General features: G+C 49.5%; 1 protein-coding gene across 2 annotated transcripts in view; it reads left to right on the top strand.

Moving 5' to 3' along the window:
• The first annotated feature begins 5,919 nt into the window (after positions 1 to 5,919).
• BSN (bassoon presynaptic cytomatrix protein) overlaps positions 5,920 to 12,496 on the top strand; it is a 92,764-nt gene continuing 86,187 nt past the window's right edge. For both annotated transcript variants that reach the window (XM_019416824.2, XM_019416823.2), the window contains exon 1: positions 5,920 to 6,317. In XM_019416824.2, the coding sequence (XP_019272369.2) occupies positions 6,082 to 6,317 (236 nt within the window). In that variant the 5' untranslated portion in view covers positions 5,920 to 6,081. The remainder of the gene's footprint in view (positions 6,318 to 12,496) is intronic.

Below are 12,496 nucleotides of genomic sequence, written 5' to 3' on the forward strand. Positions count from 1 at the left end.
AGTTGGCAGCTGGCCAAGGTTCCTAGGGTTGGAGTCTTCTTTCCTCATGGTGTCACAACCTCAGTCTGTAGAGGGTGGAGCCCAAGTTTGGAACTTTTGGAGATGGCTGGGAGCTAGGTCAGGCCAGCCCCTTTTCCAGGGATCACTTCTCACTTCACTGCCTACTTCCCTCAGCACCTCTGTCGCAAAAGGTGAAGAAAGGCCCTGGGTAGTGAGGCAGGGGTGGGGACATCCTGTTGGGAGGTGGCAGCAGCCTGGCTCTGGATGTGCTTGGGGAGGATCAGCTTTGTCCTGGACGAACTCACCCTCAGGGAACATGGGCCTGGTTGGGTTGGGCAAGGAGCTGGGCTTGGGGGATACTGAGGGGGATGGAGTCCTCCTCTTGTTTGAAGAGCACATGGTGTACAAGCGTTTGGTTAGGTGTTGGGCAGCTCTGCCTTCTCGTGTCTCATACAGCGATTGGCGTGCAAATGAGAGGCTGAGGAGGCATCCATTGTGACCTGACTCAGCAACCATCGTGCCCCTAAGCCCTGCCCTGGCTCAAGGCAGCCTATCAGCTTACTTCTGGACATCCAGCCTCCTCAGTGAAGCCTTGGGCCAGCCAGGCCTAGGAGAGGGACATAGCCATCCTGTGAGCCCCAAGAAGATCCCTGGAGCAGATCAAGTCATAGGGGTGGGCTTGGTTGGAGTAAGCAAAGATGGGAGGGTTGGGGAGGCTCAGCTGAACACATGACCTTTCTGCTCTTTTGGTGGCAAACAGCCAATGTCTTCTGTCTAGGCTTACTAGGAATTCCTCAGTCTACACTGTCAGCTGTCAGAAAGACCATCTTCACAGAAAGCAATGGCCATGCCAGGCCTCCCAGCTGGAAGAGTTATTAATACATAACTAGCAGAGGTAACCCAGATGTTGTTGCCCAACTGATACTTGCTGCTTCCCAAAACTGGGGGAGTCAGGGAGGACTCTCCTCAGGCAACCCTGATGCCCGAATGTGATTCAGTCCTCACAGTTCTTTGGCCACGCTCACTGCTATAAGGATGGACAGTGGTCCTGAACTGAGGGTCAGCAGTGATGACCTCCAGGTTCAGGGCCTGGTTTGAGGAGCAGCCAGATAAAGATCAGATTTGGAGACTGCAAGCTCAGTGAGGGTAGAGGAGGCTCAACATTCCTGCTTTCTGCTGTATCCTGGAGCTAGAATAATGCCATCCTTGTCCTAGGGCTCAAAAGTACCAAATTTAACTAGAATTTAAACTTCATGGAATTGAAATCACCCAGTCTAGCAGAGGCCTAAGAGACTATGGATCTTTTAACTTGTCACCAAGCTTTTTCTTCACCATCAGAGACCCCGCCCCATTCTGTCCATCTTTCCTGGAAGGCAGGAACTCTTTTGGTGGTTCCTGGAAGCTTCCTGGGTACTCCTTAAAGATGACAGGGCAGAAAAGCCCTATCACAATCTACTCTGATCGGGACAAAGACGAAGCTCAGTGGAGAGAGTGGCTGGGTCCTGAAGACTGAAGTCTCTGGTGGTAAAGAGTGATTCTCAGTAATATGTTTGGGTTTGTCATAGTAGAGACACACAGGGGTCAGGAGTTAGGGTACTGTCTAAGAGACTTCCCCGAAGGCATGTGGAACAGAGTCTGATGGAGGGGCTGAGCAAGCTGCCCATTCCCCTGCACTGTCTGAGTCATGTCTGGGGTGAAGTCTGAACCTCTGTTGCCTGTGGGAGGACATGTGAGCTGGTTAGGAGAGGACATATAAGCATGACTCTCCACTTGGGCCTGTTCCCCACCCCTGCACCCACCTTCCTATCCACGGAACAGAGGTAGGTGAAGGGAACTACATGGGAACTGGGATCCTAGTGGGAAGGATTGCAGTAGGGATCAAGGCAGCATTTTGTATCCTTTATGGGAAATTATTTGTGTGCCTGTCTCTCTCCTATCAACTGACTTCCTTGAGGCCAGGTCTCAGTCTTCTCTGGACCTGGCACCAAGGAGTTGTTTATGCACTGGCTGAGGGATGAGTGCATGCACGCATTAATGAGATAGGCAAAGCCAGCCTGGAGGCCTGTCTGGGGGAGTGCCGAGGGGCAAGGAAAGCAGCATGTTTTGACTTGGACGCTTATAACTTGGAGAAACTGTGTCTTCGTTATTTTTTCTTGTCATAACAAGCCTTTGGAAGCACATAACTCTAATAGCAATGGGGCTTAATTAGCTTTCTTGGGAGCAATGCATGGGCGGTGGGGTTAGGCTGGTGGTAAACATTTCTGATGATTTTTTACTGGCTTTTTGCACATAACGCAAATAAAGATTTGCACATTACGACAGGAAAGGAATTATGCAGACAATACTCCAAGCAAATTCTATACTTTCCAGCTTTGTTCCCTTTTCCTACTCTACCACAGCCAGCTGGAGACCTTAGTATACAAACAAGTTTGTCCAGGCCAGCCTAGGTGGGCTGCTGAGCAGGGCGAAGAGCAGGTGTCTTGTTTGTAGCTTTATACCAGCCTGAGGCTTGCTTGGGAGCTGCTTTATTCCTCATGTAGTGAGTCGTGCTGACAAGCCTCAGCCAGTGGAGAAATGCTCTGTTTCCTTGGGCTTCTTTCCTTCCTCTTCAGTGCTGTTTCTCCATCCCAGAGGAGGACTGGGGACAGGGAGCCACATTCCTGGGTTGCCTCTCTTTGGGAGGGGAGACAGGCCTCAGCAGCAGCAGCAGCAGCAGCAGCACAACAAAAAGAAGAGTGCAGAGCCCAGGGGCTCTGTAGATAGGAGCCAGCTCTCCCAGCCTCTCTGGAATAATCCGAAGCCTGCGATAGTTTGCCTTCTTCTTCATTCTCGGCAGCATCTTCATCTTTGGGTCCTGAACCTCCCTGTGGAGGTTGCCACACTAAAAGTAGCCGCCTGGGGTGAAGTGGACCGTGTGTGGGGAAGCAGAGAAGCCCCAGAGTCTGCACTCTGCCCCTCTTTACCTTCCTGGGGCTCATCTGCATGTTGCCTTGCCTGTGGTCCAGCTGGCATCCAGGCGCCTCTCTTCATTCTCCCAAGATTTGCCTTCCCATGACTAAGCATCTCCGCAAATCCCAGTAGTGAGCTGGCTCTGACTGGGCCTTTCCCTACCTGGATGGATTTTTTACGGATTCCCTTTTCCCTCTAGTCTTTCACAAGCATTTGAGAGCACAGACTGAAGAAGAAAGTGGACGTGTATCCATCCATCAGTTCTGTTATGGCATGAGAAATGACTGTTTTCCCATCTGTCCTTTCTCCAAAATTACTGCCATGTGTCACATGTCACAGTGAAGTGGGAAGAAGATACCTTTGGCAAGTGAAGTTTAGGGGGCTGGGAAATTTCTGCAGGGCCTCTAGGTGCATCCTGTTCCAGGCTGGGAAGCAACTGGATCCAGGAAGGAATGGTACCAGACACACCACACAGCTGGTTTGCACAAACTGAGAGATTTGTTTGTTCACTAGTCATAAAGTTAAGCCTAGTGAATTTTCCTAGGTGAGTGTAGACAGCTCATCTATGACCCCTCCACCAGGAGAAAGTCTGGACCCAGTCTTAGCACCCTCCCTGTTACTTATTACATCAATAACCTAAATGTGGTGCTACAAGGGCTACAGCCAAAGATCCCTCTGGGGTGCTTTTAAGCCTGGTGGCTGGTGAACCCCTTAGAAGTTCAGGTGAGGGAAATGCTCAGAGTTATATGGAGAACCCAGCCCAACCATTAGCCCCCGAGGCCCCACTGAAGCCCAGCGCAGGGGATAGGACAAGTCAGACAAAGTCCTTCTGTTGAGGAGCCCCTGCTCTAGGTCAAGGGGAAGAAAACAGCCCCTGAACAGTGAATTAAAATGGGAGACTGAATCAGAGGTCCAGACAACCAGAGGCCAGCACCATACCACAGCCAGCAGGAGTCCCTGGGCTGAATGCCAGGGCTGGATGTGGACAGAACAGACATGTTTCTGGGTATGCTTTTCAGAGGAAGTGGAACTGAGAGTTTGAATGCAAGGTAGGGGCACCGCTAACCCACACTTCCAGGTCCTCCTGGGTCCACTGTACTGTGTCCTTTGTCACTAAGGCAGCAGAGACCCTAGAGGTCTGCTAACAGCTAGGAATCCACTCTGAAGAGAGCAACTCCCTAGGCCTGCTGGCTGAGTAGGGCTAATTACCCCCACTGGAACCAGGGGCATGTTGATTTAAATCTGGAAAGCCATAGCTCCTTTGGCTTCTACAAAAATAGAAAACAAACATCCTTCTTTCCCCCACTTCCAAGTAGCCCAAACCACACCGATTGGTGTCTGTGAAGCCAGAAGAGCCTGGGTTGAGCCAAGGTGAGATCACTGGCCTGCCCATAGTGCTTGTGTTCGTGTTCTTCCCCAGGAGAGAAGGTATGGCATAAAACCCCCAAATCCCAGACCACCCACCACCGAGACAACTAATAATAAAGTTGGTTATGTGTATGCCAATCACTTGACTTTGTGTTTTAACTACATCAGCCACTTCACCCTCACAATCCCTGTGTGAGAGGCTAATATTATCATGACTTTGCAGGCTAGGAAATGGAAGGTTGGCAAGCCTAAGTTAGTTGTCTAAGTCCTACCTGGGAGGTGGCAGAGCTGAGATGGGGATTCTTGGGGAGCCTAGATGTGCACACGTAGTCATCAGACACTCATAAAGATGAATCAACCCAGGAGGAAACACAGTGAGGGCCATGATAACACAGGCAGAGAGGCCCTCATCATTCCAGGCAGTCAGCGTCAGGAAGTTGGGGAGTCCAGGCTTCATGGAAGTTCCATCCTAAGGCCTGGGAAGAGCAACTAAGAGTGCATGGGGAAGGTCTGGCCAAGGTCTGTCCATCTGCCTGGCTATCAGTGTTCACTGGGATCCTCAGATTACTCCAGGTGAGGTTAGAACTGCTGATATCCCATGTGACATATTCCTCACCATTAGGAGAATTAAATGGGTTCTTCTACACAGTCATGATTTATGGAGCCAGGAATAGTTTGGAATTTAGTCTGCATCTTCTAGGAAATATTCACCCTTGGGAAAGCAAAGGTTTGTGTGAGAAGCCATGAGGCAGAGCATCCTGAGTAGCATGCAAATACTGAAATCTGTAAAAGTGAGGTAACAGAAAAGTAATTTGGTGAGCTTTCAGGTTAATGCAGAAGCAGACTGTAGCCTCTCATCTAGACAGTCTCGGGAGCCACAGCTCAAGGCCTCTGAGAAATATCAATTCCTCTTTCCCATCCTCAAGGTCACTGTCCTAGGGCCTACCGAGGAGGCCTTCCATCTGGCTTTAGGCCAGTCCTGACACACCCTCCACCTTTCCCAGAGATACTTCCTGAGACTCCTGTCCCATGGGACCAGGCCCTCAGCTTGAATTCCAAATAGTTCCCATCGCCATTTGGATAAAGTCTCCACTCCCCCAGCTGGCCTTCAGGACCCTCACCATCCGGCCCCATCGCCGACCATCCTGTCTCCGTCCTTCCATGACCTCTGAACATCCTCGTTCACTTGTCTAACTCCTAAACATTCTCTGAGGCCACACTCTGTGGCCCGTCTCTGAGGCCTGTCCCCACGAAGCCGGCTGGCTGGCTGGTAACCGAGGTTACCCAAAGGAGAGCCTCTACTTCCAAGTTTCCCGTGTCAGGAAGTGCCCCTGGCACGAGGACAGGGCACGGCGTGACGCCCTCAGGGCCGCTTCTCGTGGCAGGTGCCCCTCCATCCTGGTTCAGTGTGGGACGCTACCGCCAACCCCCGCTAGGCTCCAGGTAGCACACGCTGGCTGTGTCGGTTTCGGAGGGCGCATGCGCTGGCGCGGTGGCTGTTTCCCGGCGACCCCGCCGCCGGCTTGTGGACACGCGTCCTCGCAGCCTGGCTGGATCGCGCGCGCGCGCGCGGGAGGCGGGGGTTTGGGGGGAGGCGTGTGCAGGGAAGGGGAGCGCGGGCCGCGCATGCGCATGCGCAGCAGCAAGCGGCGGCGCGAGCCGAGCTGGGAGATGGCGGCGGCGGCGGCGCCGAGCGTGTGAGCAGCCGCCCGGGAGCCGCCGGCCCGGGCCCAGCACGACCCCGACCCCGCCCGCCCGCCCGCCATGGGCAACGAGGCCAGCCTGGAGGGCGGCGCTGGCGACGGGCCACTGCCGCCCGGAGGCCCGGGCCCTGGCCCCGGCCCCGGCCCCGGCCCCGGCCCCGGCGCAGGGAAGCCGCCTTCAGCACCTGCTGGCGGCGGACAGCTCCCCGCTGCTGGCGCGGAGAGGACGACCGCAGGACCACCGGGCCCAAGTCCTGGCCCAGGCCCCGGCCCGGGCCCTGGCCCAGGTCCCGGAAGGTAAGCGCGCGTCGGGGCGCCCGGAGTGGTGGTGGTGGTGGGGGGGTAGCTGCAGCTTGAGTTCGGGGCCGGAGCCCGCGACCCCTCGATGTAGTCTGGACAGCGAGGTTCGGACGTCCGGCCACACTTTGAACCCAGTCAGATTGTCGTGAGTCTGGTGGTCGCGGGAAGTGGCCCTCCTTTTCAATCCGCCCTGCCTTGGTAAGGCAGGATGGTGAGTGAGCGCAGGGTCAGTCGGGGCCTGCAGACCATGACTCCGTCACGAACCCCAAATTTGCTTCCCCCCAACGCTGGGCTCAGGAGGGGCTTATGTAACCTCAGCCTAGTCCCTCTGCACTGGCGAGCAGTGGGATGGAAAACGTCCTCCTTGTCTGCTGGTGTCTGCATGTGTCCATTGTGTTGGGCCAAGGAAAGAGCACAATGGGAGTGGCTGGCTGTCAGGGAAGATAAGTGTCACTGCGAGAAACAGAGAGATAAGGAAATAGTTGAACCATGAACTTGGTCATGCGCTTTTCTCAGGCATTTAGTCACCATAATCACCTTTGGAGGAAGGAAAAATGCCACCAGACACCAAAAAGTACTTATTTAGGCTCAAAATACAAACAGGGTCATGTGCTTTCACCAAGGTTTAGTGAAACACTCTGGGGGTGAGGCAAAAATGCTATTGAATCATCTATCACCAAATACGTTCCTGTTGCCTTATGATTTCCATTACCACCTCAAAACCAGGGAAAAACGGAAACCCACATAGAATGCTTTCAACAGAACATATCTGATCAAATACTGTGAAACCAGCTTGTTTAAAATGTATGCCAACTGAAGTCCTACAAAAACACTCAAGTGGTAGTGAATGCAGTGGAAGGGAATGCCAATATATGATAGATTGATTAGTAGACTGAAAACTCAGGAAAGATACAAAGAGACAACAGGATAAAATGGAAGGCATTATCTTTCCACCAAATGGGACTAGGGAGTAGAAAAACCTGGGGTAGGGGGTGGGGGGTGCCGTGCTTCTGGCTCCATGAGAGTCTGCTGATAATTTTGCCTTGGCTTTTCTGTGTGGGAACACATAAACTGTGAGGGAGCATAATTTTTGATTCTTTGGCTGCCCAACTGTGCCTCTCATGTGTTTATTTCCTCAGAAGTCATTTCTTAGACAACTAATCGTAATGAAAGGGTCTTAATAGCCTGAAACCTGACACAGACAGGCCAGCCTGTGAGCACCCCCTTTAAAGGGGAAATTTGCCCATTTTACATTAGCTATTACAGTAATGCAGTTGGTTAGCATATGGTTCTTAGCACTGCAAATACTGTCCATTTTGCTGCGTGTTGAGCTGCTGTTTGAGTTTTAGCTTGAGGGAGCCTCACCCAGGCTATAGAGCTCTCTGTCCAAGGGAAGGCGTCTCCAGATGAATGGAAAAACACCTTGTTATTGGTAGTTCTCTGTATGGGGAATTTGACGTTTCTCTTCTGGTAACCAAACAGGATGCTCTGTTTATAGTTTATCTGATGTTGCAGAGCCAAGCATATGAGATTTTGGAAAGATCTGGGCAGCTCAGAAGGACGGGAAGGAGGCTGGTGTCTACTCCTCCAATTCCTTTCATTTCTATCCCATCTGTGCATTCTGGGGAACCATGGGCTCCTGCTCCACTTAGCAGTCACATAATATTGCTCCTGGCTGTGGGCAAGGTTCACACATGGGCCTGTGGTGCTAAGGTCCTATGGCTGTCAAGCTCAGGGCAAGCTGGCTACTTGTCACCAAAGCTCAGGTGACCAAAGCCCCTTAGGAGACAGGATATACTGCTCCAGCTGATAGTCAGCTTGTTACAGAATCTGAGATGAGTGGCACCTCCATGGTATGTCTCTCCTTCAGCATTAGAATGGCTTCTACTTCTCACTAGAGCGTCTCAGGTACCTGATGCCAAATTTAGCATGTTCTGTTCAGAGATGCTGCTGAATAGATTGGCCCATTGATGAAGAAAAAGCCCCGTGGCATAGGCTTTTGGGCATTCAGGAAAGAGCAGCGGCATAGTTTCAAGCAAGCTTGTGAATTTGAGGGGTGGGAAGCTTCATAGAGGTAGGTGGAGGGTCACATAAGGGGGAAATCATTTTGCTAACCCCACAGGGGAATGGAACTGAGGTTCTGGGGAAGTTGATTCCTGGCTCTTTCCTGTTGCATTATCACCCCTTACTACCCCAGAATTAGTCTTTTCATCCTCATACTGAGCTGACTTGGGCGCTGTGAGGGCACAGTTCCACCAATTATGATGGAAGAGCCTGACTTGAATGCTGTTAAGTAGCAGCACCACCACACCCACAGTGCTACCTCTTAGCCCATTTCGATGATATGGCATTTTGGGCATCGGATAGTTCCTCAAGGCCAGGGGCTCTCTGTTTCTGGTCTCAGGGTCACATGTACAGTTATATAGCTTGTGCCTTTCTCAAGAAGTGCCAAATCAGGGAAGGCTGAATTCTGTCTCAAACTCTACTCTCTGAGCTGTATGCCCTGGTGTGGGCTTCATCCTCCTAGAGAAAAAGACCCTTATCACTCATTCATTCATTCACTTATTTTTATGCCTGTTGTACAGTGAAGTGCTCAGATTGATGGGATTTAATATATATATATACCCATGACACACCACCAGTTCAAGATGAAACTTTATCAATACCCCAGAAAGCATCTTTTATTTTTTTATTAAAAAAAAATTTTTTTTTTAACATTTATTTATTTTTGAGACAGAGAGAGACAGAGCATGAATGGGGGAGGGTCAGAGAGAGGGAGACACAGAATCTGAAAAAGGCTCCAGGCTCTGAGCTGTCAGCACAGAGCCTGACGCGGGACTCAAACTCATGGACCGCGAGATGGTGACCTGAGCCGAAGTTGGCCGCTTAACCGACTGAGCCACCCAGGCGCCCCCAGAAAGCATCTTTAAAAAAAATTGCACAAAGGAGCCACATAAACCAGTGGCAACCTGTGTAATCTATACCAGCCCTGTGGACTTTACATGTTCTGACATTTGCAAATTGATCTTCACTCAATACAGCCAAGGTGTATTTACTAGTATCAAGAGCAAGCACTGTTCTGGGCTTTGTGGAGGGTCTGGAAGGGTATACGATGCTCCCCTGTCCTCTAGCACCTCACAGTCTGGTTGGTCAGACAGCTCTCGAAGAGCCAAATCATGGAGTCTCAGTCTGAGCAGCTCAGACTGAGAAGGCTCGGTGTCCGAGCAGCTCAGTGTCTGAGAAATGCCAAATAGACAGTGTTTATAGAAGGGTTGTCAAGTGAGAAGAGCGGAGAGGCAGAGCCAAGTCTCAAAGGAGAAATCTAAGGCATGCTGGAAAAATGGTGGGGTTATGAGAGATGGAGAGAAGGAGACAGCATGAAGAGTGTGGTCTACATAGGCTGGAACAGTGAGAATGGGGCCAAGGGCAGGAGTGTGGAGGAGAGCTGGGGCAAACCAGGTGAGGTGCTTTTCTCTCATTACCCGTCAAAATCCATGATCAATGCCCAGGTTGCCTCTCACTCACTTCCAGCTCAAATATTGTAGAGACATCTTTAATCAAAGGCAGCTGGCACACAGAACTTGCCCGTGGGCTGGAAGGTGAATGAGGCTGCTCTGAGAACCACATCCTGAATTCCTTTCTCAAAATGGGTTTGTCATAATTCTATCTCAATAAGAAAATAAAAATAAAAAGTTTGTCAGGTACAGTATATCTGGTCTGGGATTAACCAGACTTGTTATACTATATCAGCTAACAGTGAGTCTCTAGTAAAATCTGGGACTAATTTGTAAGGATGAAATGAAAGGATATAATTGCCAGGTTTAGAAATAATGGCCCTTTGTCATTTAGAGATCACGTTTGGCCCCAGGGCTGGATTCTCATGGAGGCATGCCATGGGGATTATACTAAAGTGACCTAACATCTGAATGGTGATGATGTCAAAATTTCACCCAAAGGGGCAACCATTTTTCATCTTTTGTCAGGGAGAAAGGAGCAGCTTTGAAAATACAGCTTTTCCCAGCATTAGTAAGACCAATAAATTGCTGCTAAAAAAAAAAAAAAAAAAAAAAGTTGGGGAAGAAAGGCCATCTGTTTTCTTTTTAACTTTTTATTATGGAAAATTTCAAATCTACATAAAAGTTGAGAGAATAAGCTAATGAACTCTCATGTTCCCGTTGCCCAGCCACAGTTATCACCAACTCATGGCTAGTCAAGTTTGTATCTTCTTCACCTGCCATCCCCCATGGAGGCCATTTCCAGACATCTTAATATTTCATCTTCTATGTTTCAGTGTCTATTTCTAAGAAATAAGGGCTTTGTGTGAACATTACCACAACACCATGATTGCATCCAAACAGGGTAACAATTTCTTCTTTTTTTTTAATTTTAATATTTTTAAAATTTTTTTTAAGTTTACTTATTTTGAGAGAGAGAGAGAGAGAATCCCCAGCAGGCTCTGCACTGTTAGCACAAAGCCTGACATGGGGCCTGAACCCACGAATCATGAGCTCTTGACTGAAGTCAAAGTCAAGAGTCAGGCACTTAACCGACTAAGCCACCCAGGCGCCCCTGAATTTTATTTTTTTTAAAGTAATCTCTGCACCCTTTGTGGGGCTTTAACTCACGACCCCCAGATCAAGAGATATATGCTTTACCAACTGAGCCAGTCAGATGCCCAATAACAGTCCCTTCTTAATCTCAGCAAATATCCAGTCAGGGTTCAGGTTTTCTGATTATCTTATGAATTTATTTTTCCAGTTGGTTTGTTTGAATTGTGATCTAAATAGGGTCTACACATTGCATTTGTTTGATACATTTCTTGAGTTTCTTTAAATCTGTAGATGCCATTTTCTTTTTTCCCCCTTGCAGTTTATGATTGGAGAACTGTCATTTGTCCTTTGTTTCTCACATTCTGGGTTATGCGGATTGTGTCTCTGTGATGTCATTTGAGATATCCCTCTGTCCCATATTTTTACTGTAAGCTGGGATTGTATCTAGAAGCCATTCAGATTCTAATTTCATTCTTTTGGCCAAGAAATTCTAGCTTTTTTATTTTATTTTTACTTAATTTTATTTTATTTGAGAAAGAGAGAGAGGGAGAGAGAGAGAGAGAGAGACAGCACAAGTCAGGGAGAGGGGCATAGGGAGAGGAAGAGAGTATCTTAAGCAGGCTCCATGCTCAGCTCTGAGCCTGATGCACAGCTCAGTCCCTCAATCCTGGGATCATGACCTGAGCTGAAATCAAGAGTCAGATGTTCAACTGACTGAGCCTCCCAGGCATCTCGAAATTCTAGCTTTCAAAAAAATTTTTTTAACGTTTTTTATTTGCTTTTGAGAGACAGAGACAGAGCGTGAGCAGGGGAGGGGCAGAGAGAGATGGAGACAGAATCTGAAGCAGGCTCCAGGCTCTGAGCTGTCAGCACAGAGCCCAACGTGGGGCTTGAACCCACAAACCATGAGATCATGACCTGAGTTGAAGTTGGACACTTAACTTACTGAGCCACCCAGGTGCCCCTAGCTTTTTAAAAAAGAGTTTGTTGAGGTCTTTAGACATGAAGGGTCTAGAGCCAGACCTTGGACTAGTTTGGGAGCCAAAGAATGTTGCAATGGGTCACTTTTCTGTTCTTTTTTTCTAAAGTTCTCCTTTCTCTTAGTAAGTTTGGTTCTGAGTTTAAGAAGGCAAAGCTTTCAGAGCCTGTGGGTCATGCCTTTACACCCAGCTATGGGGAGCCCTCACTGTATATTTAAGTAGTAGGCTGCTAGGATATAGGGTTTGGGGCTTCAATAAACCCTCTCTCTTCTCAGAGGTCCTGCACGTCTCAATAGTGCCCTTTCTTCCCATTAGTGATGGAAGTGGGGAGAGACAGGCCCTTCCATGTGTGGGCTATTTGAGGGGAAATCTGTTCCTGGAAGCTGTAGCCCATGTGCAGCAGGCTGGGGCTGACTGGGGAGGTAGGTTGGCAAAACTGTCACAACGGTTATAACTACTCTTACTGGATGTCTGCTTCACCATGGACATTCTGCTCAGTGTTTTGCACACACCTGTTCCTCACTCCACCTGCCTGGCCATTCAGCTCCTGTAGGCCCCGTCTGTCCAGGTCTTACTCATCCTTCCTGCCTGGGGACTCACTTTTTACAATGGTGAAAAGGTAGCTGAGACCTGCATGCCTACAGCA

This window comes from Panthera pardus, unplaced genomic scaffold (genome assembly GCF_024362965.1).
Source record: "Panthera pardus isolate Hobbes unplaced genomic scaffold, ASM2436296v1 HiC_scaffold_8, whole genome shotgun sequence".
Taxonomy (NCBI): domain Eukaryota; kingdom Metazoa; phylum Chordata; class Mammalia; order Carnivora; family Felidae; genus Panthera; species Panthera pardus.